General features: G+C 35.5%; 2 protein-coding genes across 2 annotated transcripts; one reads left to right on the forward strand and one right to left on the reverse strand.

Moving 5' to 3' along the window:
- Nucleotides 1-2,552: 2,552 nt before the first annotated feature.
- On the reverse strand, nt 2,553-3,647 carry LOC113304933. The gene is made up of 3 exons (XM_026554054.1): nt 3,224-3,647; nt 2,967-3,136; nt 2,553-2,921 (listed from the first exon to the last, which is right to left on the reverse strand). Exons 1-3 carry the CDS (start codon nt 3,645-3,647, stop codon nt 2,553-2,555), a joined length of 963 nt encoding a protein of 320 aa, XP_026409839.1.
- A 7,113-nt stretch (nt 3,648-10,760) lies between these two features.
- LOC113304934 (egg cell-secreted protein 1.2-like) lies at nt 10,761-11,177 on the forward strand. The gene has a single exon (XM_026554055.1). It carries the CDS (start codon nt 10,761-10,763, stop codon nt 11,175-11,177), a length of 417 nt encoding a protein of 138 aa, XP_026409840.1.
- The last annotated feature ends 10,875 nt before the right edge of the window (nt 11,178-22,052 follow it).

Below are 22,052 nucleotides of genomic sequence, written 5' to 3' on the forward strand. Positions count from 1 at the left end.
TTGAAGATGATTCGATGCAGGTGGAGCAAAGAGTTCCTAGTTCATCTACTATAGAAGAAGAAGAAGAAACTCTTGTAGAAGATGAAGTTGAGTTTGAGGTTCCTAGTGAGGAATCTACACAGCAACAAGTTGAGAATATTCCGTCCTTGAGGTCTCAACGTGAGAGACGTGCACCAGTCCGTTATGGTTTTGATGAGTATTCGTCTTACGCATTATCTATTTTTGAGGATGAACCGTTTACCTTTGAGGAGGCAATGAGTAATACTCATGCCATTGAGTGGAAAATAACCATGGATGAGGAGATGAAGTCTCTTCACAAGAATCGCACTTGGGAACTTGTTAAGTTTCATAAGGGTCGAAAGAAGATTGGGTGCAAGTGGGTCTATACGGTAAAGGATGGAATTCCAGATTCTAATTAAGGGTATCGTTAGTGGTATACGATACAAAGCAAGGTTAGTGGCTAAGGGATATGCACAAAGGGAAGGTGTGGATTATAATGAAGTTTTCTCTCCGGTAGTTAAACACACTTCTATCCGAGTCCTTCTAGCATTTGTGGTGCAGTTTGACTTAGAGCTCGAGTAATTAGATGTCAAGACAGCATTCTTGCATGGAAATTTGGAGGAAGACATTTATATGTCACAGCCCATTGGTTAGGAAGTTGCTGGTAAGGAAGATTATGTGTGTCGACTTGAGAAATCATTGTATGGTTTGAAGCAATCGCCAAGACAATGGTACAAGAGGTTTGATACGTTTATGTTGCAGCAAAAGTATACTCGTAGTAAATACGATACGTGTGTGTACTTTAAGAAGTTTCCAGATGGAAGTTTTGTTTATCTTTTACTCTATGTGGATGACATGCTCATAGCTTCAAAGAGCAAGTCAGAAATTGATGTTTTAAAGAAGCAATTGAGTTTAGAGTTTGAGATGGAGGATTTGAGTCCAGCTACGAAGATTTTGGGTATGGAGATTACTCGAGATAGGTCTAAGGGGAATTTATGTCTTACTCAAAAATCCTATCTTGATAAGGTTCTTCATCGCTTTGGAATGTATAACTCCAAAGCTATTAGTTTTCCAATACCTCCTACAGTTAAGTTATCAAAACAGTTGTATCCTACTACAACTGAGGAGAATGAGTTTATGTCAAAGGTTCCCTATGCTAACGCGGTAGGTTCTTTGATGTATGCTATGATTTGTACTCGTCCGGATATTTCACAAGCAGTTGGTTTAGTTAGTCGTTATATGGCTAATCCTGGGAGAGCACATTGGTATGCGGTGAAGGTAATTTTGAGATATCTTCAAGGGACCTTGGATATTGGTTTAGTGTTTGAGAAGGAGCAGAATTTGAAGGCATGTGGATTTGTTGATTCTGATTATGCGGGTGATAGGGATAAGTGTCGTTCTACTTCGGGGTATTGTTTTACATTGATTGGAGGACCTATCAGTTGGAGGTCTATGTTACAACCAATCGCAGCTTTGTCTACTACGGAGGCAGAGTATATTGCTGTGACGAGCGTTATGGCTTCGTGGTTTAGTTAAAGACTTGGGGATTATGCAACGAAGTGTTGTTGTGAACTGTGATAGTCAAAGTGCTATTCATTTAGCTAAAAACCAAGTTAATCATGCACGCACTAAGCATATTGATGTTCGTTATCACAAGCTTCGATAAGTGGTTGATAACGGATTAATACAACTATTGAAGGTTGATACTGAAGATAATCCAGCAGACATGTTGACGAAAGTCGTTCTGAAGGTCAAGTTTGAGAGGTGTCTCAGCTTGATCAATACTGCTCATTGTTAAGGCCCTAGGGGAATTAGAGGCTACGGTTAACTTATGAAGATCAAGCTCAGTTTGGTGGAAATATCGCAAGGTGGATAATTGTTATGCTGTCGATGTTTTAGGAAGAGAATCTTTTAGAGGTTTCCTTGTTTTCCTAAGTTAGGGAGTTTCCTGATTTAGTTATGTTTGAGGTTTCCTAGTATAATTCATATATTTGGAACTCAAGTTTGTAGTTTCCTAGTATAACTTGGAACTCAAGTTTGTAACCTATATAAATAGGTGTGCAAGTCCTAAGAAAAAATACACAGCACAATTTAGAGAAGAGTTCTCATAACTAGAGATTTTTAGGGTTTAGAGTGTTTTGTTCTAGGGAATTATTTTGGTGTTTGTGAACATCAATCAGCTGGTCATAGTTTGGGGTTTAATTCTCTGTAATTCGTTCTAATAATAAGAGTTGATCGTAGCCGTTTGTGGACGTAGGCAATTGCCGAACCACGTTAAATCTTGTGTCTTTCTTTGTTTCGTTTAGTGCATCTTATTCTGTTTTCTTTAGTTCTACGTGATCCAAGAAACTAGTGTCTTGTGAGGTTAATTCTAAGGCATTAATCCTAACAAAAACAACCAATTATGTGACTACTTCCTTATGTGAGTTCTAAACATTTTATTCCTCCAATGTGTTCCCAACTCCGGCACTCGCAACTCTATTTGTCTTCTTGCCTGCAGCAACCGTCCCACATGAAGTAGATGCAGAGGCGAGAACACTGACAAAAGGAACCTAACTTTTCACTGCAGGTGTTGGTGGTGGCGGAGAGACACTTGGTGCCGAAGTAGAGTATGTGGTTGGGGATGCTGATGACAAGTCTGTGCAAATATAATGTACACCTGGCATTGATGATTTCTTTGATCGTGCAGCTCTACGCAGCGATTTGGCAGTCAAAGGAGTGGCTATACGGGCTCCAGCAGCAACAATAGCTTCTTGTACCATCGGATTCGGGACCACGGAGGCTGCATATGCTGCCAATAAGCTATTAATTATGGGCATATTAAGAGCAGAAGAAACTGATCGGTTGGTAGCACGCTGTCGCGCAATGAGATCCCCTCCACCTGTTTCCAATTTTAGTCCCTTCCTTAGGATTCCCCATCTCTGAAACAATTATGAAGCAGTCATATCACCCTTGAAAATATCTGCCTTAAGAATGTCAGCCCAATTTCTTTTACCAAATTTCTTCACAACAGCAATGAGTTCATTATCATCCTCTGCCGTCCAGTGCATCCTTTTTCCTTTTTCAGGCTGACCACCAGCATTTGACGCAGTTGCATCCAATCCTTCTTCAGCTGTTCTCAATACAGTTGTTGTCACTGCAGTCGACGATTACTTTTGTACAGAAGCTGGAACAGTAATATTTATTCCCTTTAAGCTGCACAGAAGAGGATCATCCAATGGACTTTTATAATCCTGCCAAGTAGGTATATTTATAGTCAATGGAGCTTCTACAGTCGCAGAACCTCCTCCTGCAGCCTCTAATGATGCTTCATCATTAACAGGACAAAGAGCTTCCAACTCATACTCCAAATCACTATCATCTTCTTCCAATGGCTGCTCCTCAATTTTCTCTTCTATTATTTCTGGCAGTTTATCGCAATAGGCCAAATGTCTCCTTAGCTTCTGATATTTGGCGGCATTGGTAATTCCGGACGTCGTCTTGTTGACCAACACATTCCAATCTATTTTCACATCAGGATACTGAGCAATTTCCTTAAGTAGAGCTAGTATTGTTGGTGCACTGTACCTTGTTAAAACCAAAGCAATATCCTTTTCACTGATAAAACCCTTCCGTCCTCTCTGTGTATCAAAATCAGATGAAGCCATCTGCAAGCCAAAAATCCTAAGTTTAATGTTTTCTTGACGATCGATCAAGCCCTAGAAAATACAGTAAAACCCCCAAAATTTATGAACCCTAAAAACCAGATTTTACTAATAAGCCTCAAGTTCTAGTAAACCCTAAAATGCAAATTGCAATATAAAGATAATTGGAAATGGGTTTCAAGTACTAACCCTTTTTGACGAACCATAGCTTCTCGATTTAACCCTCAACTTTGGCTGTGATGGAGAGGAGGAAAGCCACTGCTTCGATTTCCCTTCTTCTTCCTCGAATGTGACGAACCAAAACAACTAAATCCAAGAGCACTTTATCATTTCTCTTCTTCTTCTTTCTCCTTCTCTCTCGCACCTTATGTTTATTCCCGCCTCTGCAACTTTACCATTTTTTATTTCGCTTTGGAATTTGTTATTTTCTAGCACATTTTAGTTAAAGGTTCTTGACTCAGTCCGGTTCAAAATTTTATTCGACTCGGCCCCGCAAAGCATTCACCAACTCAAATACTAGTTCTATGCGTTGAAATCGTTCATATCTCAAATGCGACAGCAGAAGATAAGACTAGGATTTTAGATCAAAATATATATCGAGAGATTCGAGACACAGTGGTAAATGCAATATAGTCACGAGTCATTACTCCGGTTCATGGTGCAGATTTTTATTATAATTTTTGGGCCACAATGCACATGTTTGACTTTTGGATTGAAATAAATTTTCCTCCCTAAATTGGGGCGTATGCCATTTAATTGGGACTATAGTTATATGACAAAATAGGGTCATTAAGAAATAGTTCATAGAAACCCCTTAATCAATTATTTTTTTAATGATTAATTTATCCCTGATTAATTAGTGTTAAAATATCGTGCTAGATGTGAAATTAATTTGTGTTAATGAATCATCTGAACTTGAAAAAAATTGAAAAGTTTTTTCCTTTTAAAAAAAACACCAACTCAAAATCGGTTTATGTTGTCATTAGTATCAACTGATTGTAACCTCAAAAACATACACAGATTTTTTGAAACTTGCTTCTACCCATAATAGTTTATATGGACGTGAATATCAGTCGATTATCCAGAATCGGTTTATATGGGCATGAACATAAACCGATTGTGGGTGAAATTTTTCTTTTTTATCTGTGAATTATGTGTTGTTCAACATCAAATAAAATTAAAAATCATTTTATACCCGAGTTAAGAATGACTTCATACTCAATCTCAAATCGCTTAAGATGTTATACGCGTTTTCAATTCGGGTACAAAGTTATACTCATTTTCAATTCGAGTATAAAGTTATACTCGTTTTCAAATTGGATAAAATCATACAGAGTATTTTGTAATCGAAATGAAATCGAGTATTACTCATTTTATGATCGATTATTAATTGGAAAAAAAATGGGTTAACCGGAATCGGTTTACACGATACATATATAAAAACCGATTTCTGACACTGCACAACAGGAATCGGTTTATAAAAATGCTCATGTAATCCGATTCTAGCAAATAAAAAACACAGGAAAAATAATTATCTCTTGCATACCAGAATCGGGCTATATGGGTATTAACGTAAACCGATTCTGGTTCAATTTCCTCCAACCAGAATGCACATCCAGGACAATCGGTCTTTGTGGGCATAAACAACTATCGTTTCTAAATAAAAAACGGTTTACAAGTGCATTGACGTAGACCGATTGTTATAAACCCAAAAAACTTTGATTTAAAAAAATTGGATTGTTTGAGTGATTACATGTTATTGAAACCTACTATAAGGGATCGGGTTAATAGAAAAGTACTGATTCGAGTTAAAATGAAAAAGTACCTATTTTTAGTGAATTTGGTGATTATCGACAATGTTTTCGTTTGATTTTGAATTCTTAATTTTGATGGAAATTGAAATGATTTTGATTTGATTTAGTTTTTTTTTTTCTGTTTTTGTTTTGGATTTAATGAGGATAAATTAGTAGTATTAAAATTTCATAGAGGGTAAAATGGTAGTTTCATCAAATTTAGACACCCGTTATCATTCTCTATGGAGTCGATGAAGAAATCCGTAGAGCCCAGTTAATCACCATAGGACCCAGTTTAGCCAGGTAAATTTTGGCTCTGATATTAGACCAGTGGCAATTAAACTGACATGATGAAATTAATTAAAGTAGAATTTGACGTTTAGTCCCAAAATTACTGGACTTGGGACGTTTTAGTCCACTCATCTCAGGCCTAGTACTCTCTAGTCCAAAAAATCCCCGCCTCCAACAGTTTAGTCCAAATATGGACTAGTCAATCCAAATTCTCACCGATTCTATATTTCTTACGTTATTTTATTACCCAAAATATCCTTTAGTATTTCAATCTATATTTCAATACTTTTGCTCTAGATCTGAGATTTTTTGTCTGTAGGAGAGAGCGTTAGAGAGAGACGATTTTTGATGGAGAAAGTTTTTCAGGTTTAAATTTGATTTTGGTTACTGTTTTTCGCTTATTATGATCGTAAACACCAATCGATTTGATCTTTGTTCCCGAAGAAGAAATTACTTATAGTTGATGGTGATTTTGTAATCATCTTCCCTATACCAGATGAAATCCAATGACTCATTGAAAATTGGTGAGAGAAAGGTATTTTTTTCTTCTTAAATTTTTATTTCCTTCTAACCTAAGATTATCTCATCGTTATTTCATTTTGACCTATAATTTACGGGAAACAATTCATTTTTTTAGGGTTCATGTATAAGTTTCGATTGATCTCTCAATCTTTTTTTCCGATCTTATAATATGATTTCATATTCATAAACAGCGAATCTGAATCTTCATTACCCATCAACTAATTTTGAAATGAAATACTTTCAAACACGGGATAATTTAGAAGTTTTCCCCGAGGACTTGAAAACAAGCACATGGGCTTAATTTAAGGTTCTTCATATGCACTCCATGTATGTGTTTCCATATTTGATATTTTTGATATTCTTCCACATGTATCGCGTTAAATTTGTAGATATCGCACGTTGGTGGATATTTTGATACAGAATTATCTCTTAATTGGCCAAGTGTTTTAAAATCTATTGACATTGATTTGTTTCTTACTATTCCATCCTAGAAAGAAAAATAGAACTAAGGGGAATGACGGTGGCGGCTTGAAATTCTTTTCTTACAATAGGAACAACACATGCTTGATAAGAAATGAAAATTTATTTCACTTATTCGTTAATTTTTTTGAATGCTTTAATAGTTCCAATTAAATTCCATGTGTGTTGTTAACTAACAAGAGCTTTAGTTGACTTTGTTGATTATGAAAATTTTGTTTATTGTTAATTAATGCAAGCTTTTTTATTCTTTAAATTGTATATTTAGTTATCAATAATGAAAACTCTAATTGGTATAATCATGGTATGGATTCTCCATTCTCTGTTAAGCTATGGGATTTGTGAGTTTATATTTTTTTTTTCTCTTTTTTTCTGTTAGAAGCTCATTTTCTTTGGGCCATTTTTTGGTACATAAATTCCCGATGGTTGTGAGTTCCGTTAGTAGCATAGATTCACTACAACTTTTGCATGTTTAGGATTATGGTGATTTCGATTCGTTTACATAAAACAGTCACTTGTTATACTTGCATCCCCTTTGTATTTATATATGTTTGAAAATTATTTTTTAGAATTTTAGTAATATTTCATGATGGACAGGTAAATCATTTTTACAATCGTCATTTAATGAAAATGAGATGGTCATTGTTTTATAGGCAGCGAGGAAAAAATAACATTTTTAGTTTGTTTATTTTTTAAACATTACATAATTATATGAAAGAAATCCGGTTTGTACAGCATTAGGATTATCACTTTCCTATTTTACTCAAACTATAAGTTGTCGAGTGTGTTGTGTATGTGTATATAGTTGTACCTATGTTGTATATTAATGTGTACATAGTTGTACACCTGGTTATTGTTAATGTGTACATAATTGTACACCTGCAACTTCAATATGTAGCTTATAGAAAAAGTGAGTGGTGCACTTCTCAACACTTGAATCCATGTGTTATGTAGCTTATAGACAAAGTATGTGTTACAGGTGATGGAGTTGCAGCAAAGAAAATATGAAATAATATTTGATTTCACTTGCAAGATTACTAGAACTATGTACTCGCAAGATCTCTGAAGCATTCAAAGGCTGACGGAGTTGATTGTTTTTACCCTGAAACACATTACTTCAGCTGTTGATTCCGTGGTCCAGATTTCTTTGGCTTGTAAGTTATCTCTATCTTTCCGTTTTCTGAGTTTTAAACACCTTTACTTTCTTATCGTCACCGTCATACAATATAATTTCCACATTAAATAAAATGTCGCTATGAAATATTTAATCGGAATCTTATCTTATTAGGTGTTGGTTGAGTCCAAACACTTAACTTTATTACTCGAAACCTGGGAAACATAACCAGTGTACAAGATGATACACCGCAACATCAGGAAACATTTTGTTCACCTAAGTCAGTTCCTTCATCGTGGGAAGTAAACTAAATTTCCTCTTGAATCTGTTTGAAAATTTTAGTTATATATATGATTTGTGGGCATCTTGAACTGGTTTTAGTTATACTCATGACAAACATGGTTTTCCTCGCGATGAAATGGGTGTGTAACGATCTTTATGACTTATACTAGATATGTTACCTCATGTTATTGTGTGTTTGCATTAATGAGTTGGATAAATAAGGTTAGTTTTTTTTATTCATGTTTTTCCTAGCTAACCATTTTTGAAAAAATCAAAACCACGGATTTTTTTCTTCGGTGACTTGTACCTAATGGTGTCTATAACTTTTTTATCTGTAGAAAATCAAAATCTAGTAAATGCAATGACCAAGTTTAGTGACCACCTGCAGATTCAACAACAGATCCTAGATTTAACTTTTTTATGTACACATAATTTTTCCTTTGTAGTAATTGGTTGCATCTTAGTGGTATTTCTTTTCCCACCTTATTTGGTTTGCTATTACAAATTCTCAAGAAGAATTATCTTTGATACTTCTTGGATGACTTCCTAGAAGTTAGGTGTTATACATATTTCTTCTTATGTGTATCCCTCTTTTTGTAATAATGAATTTTATGATCGTGACAAATAGGCTTGCTAAATGATTTTATATAGGTCTGCTGCAAACTAACTATTTAGATCGCAAAAAGACTTCTAAGAGATACCAATTAATGGACTTAGAAATGCATCTGATTAGAAGATTTCAATTAGGCCTTACTTTTATTGTGGTTCATTCATTCATAAATGAGCATAAAGAATGTAGCATTTTTTTTCATGGATGGTCTCAAATCAAACCCATAAACACCTCTACTTTGTAGCTGCAGTAATAATGTTATAAACAAGTTACACAAAATCAGATTTTGTTTATGAATGAATCAGGTCTCATGTAAAATATGACTTTCAGTCGTTTTCATATTGAATTGTTAATATGTACATAGTTGTACATATGTTGATTCTTAATGTGTACATAATTGTACACATTGACTTTTTATGTGCACATTGTTGTACACCTATTAGTTAACGTGTAGATAATTGTAAACATGTTGATCGTTATTGTGCACATCATTGCACACAAGTTGATTTTTAATTTGCAAATAGTCGTACATCTGTACTGGGCCATAGTATGTATCAATCTGATTTGCAACATGTGACGGATTTGTTAGGAAGGGAAACTATGATTCTTATTTCTTGTATGAATTTGTTTTAGCTAATTATTTCACAATTTTGCTTGATTTATCCTAGTAGTTTTCACTGCTATGCATGTAGTTGTGTTTATGTTGTTATCATGAGATATTTGTTCACCCATGGATGATTGAGCCTTGTTTTTATGTTTGTCTTTCACTTATCTTATATGTTAAACCTTTTGATGTGGATTGGATCAATTGATTGTGTAGGCATTAGATCATTAGTAAAATATATGTCTTTAATTCTAAACCTTTTTCTTTCTTTCAATTGTAGGGGGAATGAAGGTCAAAGCTGATAAACATGGGTTCTCGCTTCATGCTGCTATGCTTGTAACCCAAGATGTTGCAACACGATGAAAGGTATTTGGTCTAATTGTATACTTACTCCCTTTTTGACGCCCACCTTAATGATGGTCTCAGTTGATCGTTTTCTTTCCTTTGTTTCTTACGTGGTTGTTGGTGAAAGGATATCATTTATTTTTCAAGTTGTGGTTTCTTATGTTTTATTATTTTGTCCTGGATGCAGGTTACTGCTAAACCATCCAATGCAAATCCGGCCATTATACAGCAAGAGCTTGGCGTGGTTGATATTTTTGTCCGTATGTGCAAATTAGACTGGCAGTCTGAATATCATGAATGTTGAACTTTCTGTATTGTTGTCGATGTGTACATAATTGTACACTAATTTGAATTAGAAAAAATTAAAAAAAGTAAAAATTATATGGTCATATGGGTACTCTTTCTGTAGATCTCGAAAAAAGCATTCCGAATATAAAAAGTTTGTGAATTTTGGACGAGCGGTTTGAAAGATAAATTGTTTTTTTAATTATTTATATATTATTTAAAATTGTTGACATCATCATGAGTCGTTTTGGATCAAAATGCAAATATTTTGACTAAATTGTAATAAGGATTATTAGTGTACTTTCCATATATTTTGACAAATAAAGATAAATTTGTACCTAGTCGACTCGAGCTGTACTAAACCGTATATTTGGACTGATCTTTGGACTAAACCTTATTTTTCCCTAAATTAAAATGGCATATCCTAACTTTAACCAGCCAAGTATAAATCTAAAAAAAAAAAGTCGATTCAAGTCTCAAAGGATAATGGAAGTTACATATTAACAGCCTCCACTAAAACATTCATTAAAGTTTAATTGATTTCATTACCATTAAATCAGACCCACGATTACTCTCTCTCCCTCTCTCAAGTCCATTCATTTTCTCTCAAATAAGCGTTAGAATTCTATTAAACCAGACAATCAAAGCCCACTATTAGCACCAATAATGGCTGCATCCTCACTCTCCTCTATATAAATATATCCCACCCTCTTAACACCATTTCCTCACAGTACTGCCTCTCTTCCTCTCTTGCATTTTTTCAGTCTAAACCATCTTTCTTTCAGGCGAGACTATGTCTCTCATCAATGGAGAATTGGTTCTTATGTTCGTAATTTCAGCTCTTATGGCACACACTGCAACAGTACTAGCTTCCAGGGATATGGCGACAACAGTTGATCATCACTCGGTTGGTCAGAACTTAGCAGCTCGGATCAATGGAGAAGACCGTGGTGCTGGCATGGTTGAATGCTGGGATGCACTGTATGAGTTACGATCCTGCACTAATGAAATCATACTTTTCTTCATGGATGGAGAGATGTATCTTGGTATTGAATGTTGTAGAGCCATCCGTATCATAACTCGTGAATGTTGGCCTTCTATGCTTACTTCTGTAGGCTTTACTGCTGAAGAGGGCGACATTTTACGTGGTTATTGTGATGCTTCACACTCGACTGCACCTCGTTCTTCGCCACCAGTGGTCGGAGAATAATCAAGGAATGATCCTCAAACTTCGACTACTTAAAATGGGTTTTATTTATGTTTGTCTTGAGTGATTGTGTCTATGTTTGTAGTCATCATGAATAAGCTGATTATATGGCAGCAGTTGTTTAAAAGGGTTATGTTATTTTAAGTTTCTTGGTTGTCCCAAATCATCTCTCCCTAATTTCATTAAATCCCAAATCAAGCAAAATCAGTCTGATTTTTTTTTTTTCTGATTTTATGTCTTTTAATGGTCATATATTTGAGCTAGGTTTGAAATTTGAATGAAGGTAACAGCGAAAAATAATTCTCACCGGTCACCATATAGCCTATGTGGGCTAGCTTGAAGTATGGGTACGCAGTAGCAAACCCGGCCCATCTGGTTCTCTTACCTGGCGCTGATGATTTCCCGGTGGTACTTACATGAACAGCAGTTTTGGACTCTGCAGCTTTAAGCAGCAATTTCTTAACCCAATTCCTTTGATCTAATTACTTCAGACCAACAATGAGTTCACTACTATCCTCCAGGATTTCCGTTTTCTTTCTGCAAGCTGGCCACCAGCATTTGACACGGTTGCATCCAACCTTCAGCTGTTGTCACTGCAGGTGGCGCTGATTGTTTTTGCATCCAAGCTGCAGCCTCTAATGATGATTCATCAGTAGCAGGAAGAAAATCTTCAAACTCATTCTCCAAGTCACTATCGTCATCTTGCAATGCCGCCTCAGTTTTTCCTTCTACTGTTTCTGGCAGATTAACATTGCATTAGTGATACCAGTGGTCATCTTCTTGACCAACACATTCCAATCTATTTTCACATCAGGGAACTGAGAAACTTCCTTAAGTAGAGCTAGTATTGTTGGTGCACTGTACCTTGTTAAAACCGAAGCAGTATCTTCCTCGCTGACCAAACCTTTCCATCATCTCTGTGTATTAAGCCATCTGCAAGCCAAAAATCTAAGTTTTTTTTTTTTTTAACAGCTCCTTAGATAATAGCTAAAATAAGCAAACCTACTAAGTAAAACGGTAAACAAAAAACTGAATTTAAATATTAACATCTTTTTTGTTTCTTTTCCTTCAATTTTACAATTAAATAAAATTTGAAAAAGCGAGATGTCCTTCAGCATGTTCTTGATCTTTCGATGTCGTCCTTCAGCATTTTTTTGATGATCTGAACATAAGATAGGTAGGAGTTGATGTCGATCGAGGATGTCTCAATAGGGTGAATATCCCAAAAAGGTCCTGTGCCGACAGGTTCGCCTAAAGATCCCAAGTATGGATGTTTGACGGTACATTTTGACGTGAGTCTGACAACTTGCGGCTATAGCTTCGATATGAGTGATCGGTTTTTTTACAGTTGTAGAAAGCTGTAAGCTGAAGTGGATTAGAGATCCTGGGTCAGCTGAATATCTGGGGGCAATAGGAAGGGTACCCGGTTTTTGAATGTTGCAGACATACTGATTAATAGGTAAGCCTTTAGGCGAACAGTCAGATAGAAAGCCTGATTCTTCAAAGAATTTTGCAGCTTTAGCAGCAATTAATACAATTGACTCAAACCACTTAGGAGATCCATCCAGATGGAGGAATGCAGGAATATCAGCTAATTTATCATCCGCATGGAGTGCAGGGAAAGTGATAGAGTGGTAGTTCTTATAAAAAGATCGATTGATTTCCTTGTATGCTTCACATGGGTACTGTAAACCCGGTGAGCATAGAGCATATCTTTCGAAATCATTCCTTTGTTCAAGGATGGGAAAGTTATGGAAACCAAACTGAATAGGTTCATTGGCGCCAGGAGGAACTGGAGTATGACAACCCAGGTCAGGGTAGACTCTGCCTTCTGGATCATCATGAATGGTATCATATAAGTCTCAAATGAGAGCAAAAATACCTGGAATGTTAGGTAGAAAGAAGGAGCTAATGTCTTCTTGCATAAACTCATGTCGGTAAGTTGGACCAGGCTTTCTTGGTAAGTCAGGGACGACAAGTCCAAATGATTTTATCTCTAGCTTTGAAGTACACAGAGACTGAAATAAGAGCACGAGAGGTCCACAAATTGGAAGGCTTTCTGGAGGAAAGGTTGTGGTGAAGAAATTTAGAAAAGCAGAATCAGAAGACCCTAAGCAGCGTGCATCATTGCGAGCCCTTAAGCATTGTATCCAAAACAGAATCACATAATATAAACGAAGATAATAGGGATGGTAATTCGGACAATATCTAACTAAGTTGTCGTTGTTGACTAAAGCCTGGTTAACGAGGTGTATAAAGTAGTCCATGAATAAGCATGAAGGTTTGTAGAATGATAAACCTCTTGGGGTGTCATAATCGATGAGTGTTCCCGTAAATGGGGCAAGGATGTATAATTCAACACTAGAGAGTGCAATCCGAAAATGTTTGCAAATGAAGTCAGTAAATTGAACTGGTCTAATTTCATTGAGTGAATTAACTCCATATTGCCTAATTATTGTTTCTTCAAGGCCAGGAGACCTGATATATTTGATTTGAGCTTCTCTAATTTCTTCTGGATTCATGATGGAAAAATTCTAATTTCAATGTGTTTTATGACGATTGATCAAGCCTTAGAAACACCTTGTACAGTAAAACCCCCAAAATCTATGAACCCTAAAAACAAAATTTTACTAATAAGCATAAAATTCTAGTAAACCCTAAAATGCAAGTTGGAAAACAAAGATAATTGGAAGGGGGTTTCATGTACTAACCATTTTTGACGAACCGTAGCTTGTCGATTTAACACTCTAACTTCGGCTGTGATAGAGAAGAAAGCCAGAATTCTCTTCTTTCTTCTTCTTCTTCTTCTTCGACTGACCAAAACAACTATAAACCCAGGAGCACTTCAGGTGTGGTGTAGGAACATCTCTCTCTCACTTACCTTTTGTTTATGGCGTGTGCAACTTTACCAATATTTATTTCATTTGGATATTTTACTAGAACATTTTTATCGACCTTGCTACAGCCGGGACAGCGGGGCTAGTCCAGATTTCGGACATGACATGTCACAATCTTAAAGGTGGAGAGGGAAAGCATTGGGATTGGTAGTGGAGTGAAGATGTGAATGATCAAAGGACTGGATTGATTGTCCTACATTTAGCCCATATTAGTTATCTAAGTTCTAGAGTTTTCCCATGTGGACGTTATTGGGTGTCCGGACATTGGAAGTAGAAGTGTTTTTGTTTCCTTAAATACAAGCCAATCCCAGAAAGCAACACTAGAATGATTTTTGGTCGCAAAAGGTTATATTCTTTTCCTTAAGTATAAATCAATCCCAGAAATCAATAGTACAATGACTTTTTTCTCACAAAAGGTTATAAGGTTATATTCTTTAGAAATCATGTTGAAGAGAGCTGGATTTCTCCTTGAATGGCCTTGGATTCATCCAAGCACCTAAAATCTAAAATAGTTTAATGAACCTCCGTAGTTTGAGGCCTATGCTTTTTACCTGAGGCGTATCATAAGAAGAAGAAAACACATTTTGAAGTAAAATGGATTTTGCCAACTATTTTACTTAACATCTGAATTACCCCTGATTAATTAGTTTTAATGCGGTTGATTAAGAGATATTTAATCTTGTTAACCTAAAAATCGGCTAATCTTAATTCATCATCGAAACATGAAAAAGCATTAACCCAAAATCGATGGATGTTCATGTACTCGTAGATCAATTAAGGGTTCGATGTTTTAAAACTCAAGTAAGAAAAGCCAGAATCGGTTCTTATTACTTACCATGTAAATCGATTGATAGAGACGGAAGTTGTATAATGTACACATTGACCTATTATGTGATACTTTCATAAACAAAATTATCATTCATAGGCATATTACTCAGTTCATGAAATTAGCACATTACATAGGACAATTTAGTATGTGAATTGTTGAATCTTGCACATCAATACATCGTCAATGAACCTTCGAGCATGACGGTACAACATTACATATTCCTTATGGTGAATGAACTTTGTTTCCCATTACAAATTCACATAAGCCATTGAATCGTTCCAGCTGAAATTAAATGAATTGCATGTTAGGGTGCGAAAATTAAACTACAAGATATGTATAACAATTTGGTATTACTCATTTTTTCACTAAGAGGATCTTGTGGATGCTGGTCGTACACAATTTTTCTGACCTTAACATACTTTTGCACAGTGTCGGTCCCGAGGGGAGGTCAACGAAGGTTGATTTTGTGGCATCATGGAAGAGGGTCGGAAAAATTAGTATATTTTCGTAGGGATGGTTTTGTATTAAAGATATTAATGAAGGATTAAATCGTGACATTTCCAAAAAAAAAGGGATGTGTATCAAGAGATTTAGGAGGCATATTTTAAATATGGAGTTACTTGAATAGTTTATTGCTAAATATATAAGAAGTCTTATGTTTCAGAGAATCAGAGGTCAAGTTTTTTCTCTCGGATTCTTTAGAAAACTATCGTCTTCTTTGTGGTTTCCTGCTTCCTTCTATACACCACTTTTACCATGAGCCACCATCCACAGTAAAATAAAACTCCCAAATCAATCAAAAATCATATATCATTCAAATTCTAAGCTTGATTTTGAATCCAATTTTTGATTTTCAGTTAGGAAATGATGGTAGCACAACTTACATGCCACCTCATGCTCTTAATTACTTGTCTTTTTTATGAGAAGGGGCAACACTTTTTAGATCTTCTTTGGGGCAGCAAAACATCAGGGCGGACCTTGCTCTCGCATTACACTTTTAATGTATGCGAATCAAAACACTAAGTCTTTCCATCTACGGATTTTCAGATTCGTGGTGCGCTCATAATAGAACTCTTTGAATCTCTTCCAAACCATTGAGTATAGTTCATTATGACGTTCGTGGAAGGCGAGAATAAACGATTTCATGAGCTGCATATGTTCTTCAGGAATACATTCCATTTTCCAAGGTCTAATAGAGTAGTACATGAAGTATGAATGGATTAAAGTTGCAAGTTTGGGGCAAAATGTGCCTGAGAAGGAGGTTGTCCTTATATAGATAAAGACTTAACAACTATTTTTTTTAAACTCAATTTAGACAATGGCTTTTAACTATAACCACATAGACCGATTTTGACCTTGCAAAATCTTATAAAATCCGTCATGTCATAATCGGGTCATAAGAAAGCCCACGTAATCTGATTCTTGTCAAAAAAAAAAAAAAATATAAAAATATTGACATTTGCTTACAAGAATCATATTATATGTGTTACCACAAAGACCAATTGTGGTTGGTTGTCAAAATTTTGTATATTATTATTATTTTGAATCAGCCTTTAACTATGTCTCTGTAGACCGATTTTGAACCATGAAAAAACAAGTAAATAAACTTCTCGGTATATTTGGTAAACAGTAAAGACCGATTATGAAATTGTAACACTGGAGAAAAGACATAATCCGATTGTCACTGAATAAACTATTAGAATCCTACATTTTCCGCCCAAATTGTAGTTCTTTTGTCACATCTTAAGCAAGCACAACAATTTTAAAACTAACTAGATGCATCCATTCATAAACTAACGAACATAACTTAACATAGTCCGACCAACAAACATAAGTTTAATACATAAGTTTTGACTTCGTAATTATCCATAGGTACAGACAAAAAAAATTCATTTATTACTCATCATCTTCATCATTATCAACATACCCACAACGACCACCGTGGACACTTTTACGTCCACGAACAAGAACACCTCGTCCTCGATTAGGAAATATTTCTTCGTCGATATCATGTTGGAAGGAGCTCGATTCTCCCTGAGATTTCCTTTTCGCAATGACTTTCTTCCTTTTGTGCTTTGTATTCTCCACCGCTTCCCCAAACTTTGCACCCGCATTTATTACATACTGTTAAATTCATTAATATTTTGTTGATTCTCCTCGGCCTTTACTCATTCCCTTATATATAGACATGCTTTATTTATCAAACGCCCAATTCATCTTTTCTGTTTTCATTGTAAACAACAAAAATCAACAAATCATGCTAAAACCATTAACAAAACCATAATTGAGTAACAAGGCGCACTGAATACTCAATAGTTTTATTTTTTTATTTTTCATAGATTTGGGGCCTCTCATCTACTCGTATTACTCGAGTATCCGAAACATGGAGGTATCATGGCATGTAATCTAGAGTTGCATCATCATCTGTTTTGGGGTATCCACCCGCCTTATGGATGTGGTACCTTCTCTTATCCCAATTCGTAGATGATGGTTCAGGGTCGTGAACAACCTCAATATCGATATCGAGATACTTACATTTTTTCATAACCAATTCATACTTTCCAGGTGCTGGGATATCTTTTACACTGCCACATTGTCTTGCGACTCTCGTCGGGTTGTACATTACATACCATTTGGGGTGAAACAAAGGGACAAAATAACATTGGTCTTCGCACCCAACCACCATTCCTTCAGCATAATCCGACTTGTAAGGGTGAAAGACAACGTCGTTCATTGTCAAGTTATCCAATTGGTGTTTCAACTCCAGATATTCCTCTTTGGGGGACTTCAGCTTACCGTTGAAGGGTGTTTCCATAACATGAACCGTCTCGCTGCTTGTTCAGAGAATTCCTTTCAGAAAACTCTAGGAAGTGCAAATATATCCACACTCGCAGAAGAGACGTATTCCTTCCGATTTGGATGCTTCGAGCCATATAAGACTTTTAAAACTCGTTCAGCGGGTGTGCAAGGATTTCATAACCCATAGATTAGTCGACAACTTTGTGAAATGGTTGCAACAGCTAAATAGATTTGGTATATATTCACGCGGGAAGCGGAAACGTCGAGGAAGATAACAACTCCAAAAATGTAGAGTACTTATGCGGTTGTTGTAGCTTCCATATGTTCCTTAGTCATCTCTTTTCCATGTGCACGAATCTTCTTTATTCCCATGAATTGGTCCCTCAAGATCGAAAGATGGAGTATCCTCTGTTTTTTTTTGACCTACCTGTATCTCTGACACGGTCTTCTCCTCACCACAACCGAACACAATATTGGTGAACTCATAAATTATGTCCACCCAATCTCATTCGCGTAGTCTTTCCCCCCTTACGACTTTACCTGCTATGTTTATGAAGGTAATCAACTGACATCATCTGGAGTTATCGTCATTTCACCAAGCGGAAGATGAAAAGTATTTGTTTCCCCGTAAAATCTCTCGGTGAATACGGAAACAAGAGGTTTTCCATATCCAACAACCGAATTGTCGACTACAACCAAAAACCCCATAAAATCGACTAGTTAGATTACTTCTGGTACTTCTCCTAGTCAGATTTTATTCTTTCCACTGTCCATAAGGTCATCATATTCACCGATGTTCCTAGCTCCATATATATAACGCATCGGCGTGTTCCTAAAAGAAAAAACTAATAAACAATAATCAAAACAATAAACTGATAATAAGTTTTATCTTAAATAACATAATTAGTTTGAGATATTTACTGTGGTACAGAAGAAGACAACATCCCAACTCTCTTTATACCCCAATAACATTTGTCATTCATCACCGGGTAACCCATAAGCGAATCAGTAGGGATGCGAGGGAACATCTTCTTCGGGTCCGGCATGTGGTCTCCTTTCTTATTCTTTGAAGTATGTTTTTTACCTTCTTGTTGAACTTTTTCTTGAACTTCTCCTCCTCCTCCTTCTTCATTAACTTCCTTGTCACTAGTTTTTTTCTTGGTTCATTTCTTCTTCATTGGGTGTATCATAATCAAATTCATCTTTTGGTGGAAGATCCGCTTGAGGTTTTGGTTCATTGATGTGGATACCTATGGGTTTACTTGCCGAAACCCCACGGTGTTTAGTATCCAAGTTTTTACCTCCCTTTCGATGAGGTTCCAGACTCTAAGGGGAATCAAGATCTTATTACTTCTTATATATCATTTCGGCTTGCCTTTTTTTTTTCCTTGTTGTCCCTGGAGACTATGGGCATAAATTATAAACAACAATCAGATATCTATGAATTCCATGTATAGAACCCGTTTACACGATACAGACACAAGATAAACTTGATTCGAAATCCTTGATATTCTCATGATAGTCTAATTAGTTATGTGACAACTTCTCATAGATAGAAAGATGAATATAACTTGAGAAATATGTGGTTTAGTTTTCACTTACCTTTTGTTGAAGGAGTTCTCCAAAAGCTTCGGTTGATCTTCACCTTTAACGTGTAGAAATTTAATTATGACTATCGTTGTAGCATCCCCGAAGCTAGCAGCTGACTAATCCAAGAGATTAACTAAATAAAGCGGCACTAAGAATCTAAATCATTTACTTAAACATTCAATTAAGAAATCTGCTACAAAACTTAACCCAAAAATTAGCCCCTCTCTGAAATATATATATATATGTACAAGAACTCCTCTCAAATGGTACATATACAATAGTCATTTGGTTTACAAATATAATATACGACATAATAAACGTAGTCGAAGTTAACCAACTAACGAACTTAACCCTCGAAGCTTTCGCTGCGCAACTCTGATCTTTCTCTGAAGCTGAAAGTGAGAATGGGTGAGCACATCATCCCTAAAAGGGGTGCCCATTAGAAGTAACATTTAACTTTCAAGTAATCATGGGAAATATTTGGAAAACAATACATGTTTTCCCAAACAATAAAAAGCGACCAAGTTACTGAAATAAACAAACACGTAAATGGACAAACTCCTTCTTCAAACAGTGTATATATTGGTGTCAACCAGTTCCACACCTATTAGGTAATATTGTGGTGTATCGTCCTAGCCATAACATAAAAGCTGAAAGTAAGTAGGTATAAATGTGAAGGATCGTATCCTATATACCACAGGTGGAAATTCTATTTCCCATAAAAATTCATAATGACAAACAAAACCTTACAGATCCTTTCCAAACCATGAAAAGATTAAAAAAATCAACAGAACGATCGTAATGCAAACTAAACAATGCATGAGTTTGTTAAACATAGACTTTTGTAAAAGAAACAACAACGGTTACAAAAGAGTTAAATGTAAATTCACACCTCTTATATGACAAGCCACGCCTACCTCAATATCCACGATCCACTGATTCATCCTTTGAATAGATCGTTGTTAATATAGACTAATTTTTAATCACACAAGAACTCTAAGAATCTATCCAAAAGGCTCATACAAGGCTCATAACATATTGTCATACAATTTTCTAGTATAGGCTAAGTGAACTATCTAATGGTTCTAAGCCCGTTTATGGTTTTATACCTTTTCATTTTCGATCTTTAACACATATAAATGTTTACTAATTCAATTCGGTTGGTTCTATAGTCCATAGATAGGACTTATAAATATCTACAACTTTATAGAATTTTCACCTGTGGTATATAGGATACACTCCTTCACATTTATACCTGCTTACTTTCAGCTTTTATGATATGGCTAGCGCGATACACCACAATATTACCTAATAGGTGTGGAACCGGTTGACACCAATATATACATTGTTTGAAGAAGGAGTTTGTCCATATACATATTTGTTTATTTCAGTGACTTGGTCTCTTTTTATTGTTTGGGAAAACATGTATTGTTTTCCAGATCTTTCCCATGATTACTTGAAAGTTAAATGTTATTTCTACGGGGCACCCCTTTTAGGGATGATGTGCTCACCCATTCCCACTTTCAGTTTTAGAGACAGATTAAAGTTGCGCAGCGAAAGCTTCGAGGGTTGAGTTCGTTAGTTGGTTAACTTCGATAATGTTTATTACGTTGTATATTATATTTGTAAACCAAATGACTATTGTATATGTATCATTTGAGAGGAGTTCTTGTACATATATATCTCAGAGAGGGGCTAGTTTTTGTGTTAAGTTTTGTAGCAGATTTCTTAATTGAATGTTTAAGCAAATGATTTAGATTCTTAGTGCCTATTTATTTAGTTAATCTCTTGGATTAGTCATCTCCTAGATTTGGGGGCAGCTACAACCGTGATGTTCATTTCTCAACTACACTTCAATCCTAATCTGATACTTAACTCATTCTAGACTAGAAATCAATATATAGTTTTGGCAACTAAATTGACAACAAGCTTGAGATAGCAACACTTGTAAATTTGACCGAGCAATGTTCTAACAAAACTTCTATAAATCACTTATAAAAAATCAAGTTCACTTCTTTTGAGATGATATCACTAGATAAAATAGGAGAAGAGCAGAAGAAGTAAAAGGAAAAAAAAGATAAAAATGAATATATCTTCAAAATTGGTTTGAGTTTACCAAATGAATTATTTCTAAAGCACTCATCCAATTGGATATTGGCAGCCCATGGAATAAACATACTATTTAGGATAATGGTTTCCACAAGTATATAACTTGGTTTCCCTTACATCCTTTACCATAAAATGACTATTCCACTTCATATGCTAATCAGATGATTTTTCTTTGTCCGGTACCCGAATGACGCGCTCAAGTAGTCCATTTCGCATAATTTTTCAAGTCCTATCCAATGATACTAGTTTAATGACTAAACTATTGTTCATATTTAATTTATCAAGTTATTAACGGTTAAATCGTCTCTCGACCGGTCAAATAGTGTTGATGAACTTACAGATCCTTACATAAACTTTATTGGACTTGTCTCCTATTTATAGAGAAAATAATACAACTTAAGCTTAATTAACCAAACTTGGAAAATAAGTAATTTTAAAATTATATATCTTCTTTAAATAAATGAATTCCAAAAATAACAATTTCTTAGAACAATAATGATTAACAAAAAAAAATGTTAATCCTAAATCTAAAGGATGCCTTACATTAGGCCCGCCATCTTAGAACGAATTCGCCTTGAATCGATAATATACCGAAGCACACTTCCTATATCATGCCCACAATTTTGAATATAAGTCGACCTCGAGTTTACTATA

Source organism: Papaver somniferum, chromosome 8 (assembly GCF_003573695.1).
Source record: "Papaver somniferum cultivar HN1 chromosome 8, ASM357369v1, whole genome shotgun sequence".
NCBI lineage: Eukaryota > Viridiplantae > Streptophyta > Magnoliopsida > Ranunculales > Papaveraceae > Papaver > Papaver somniferum.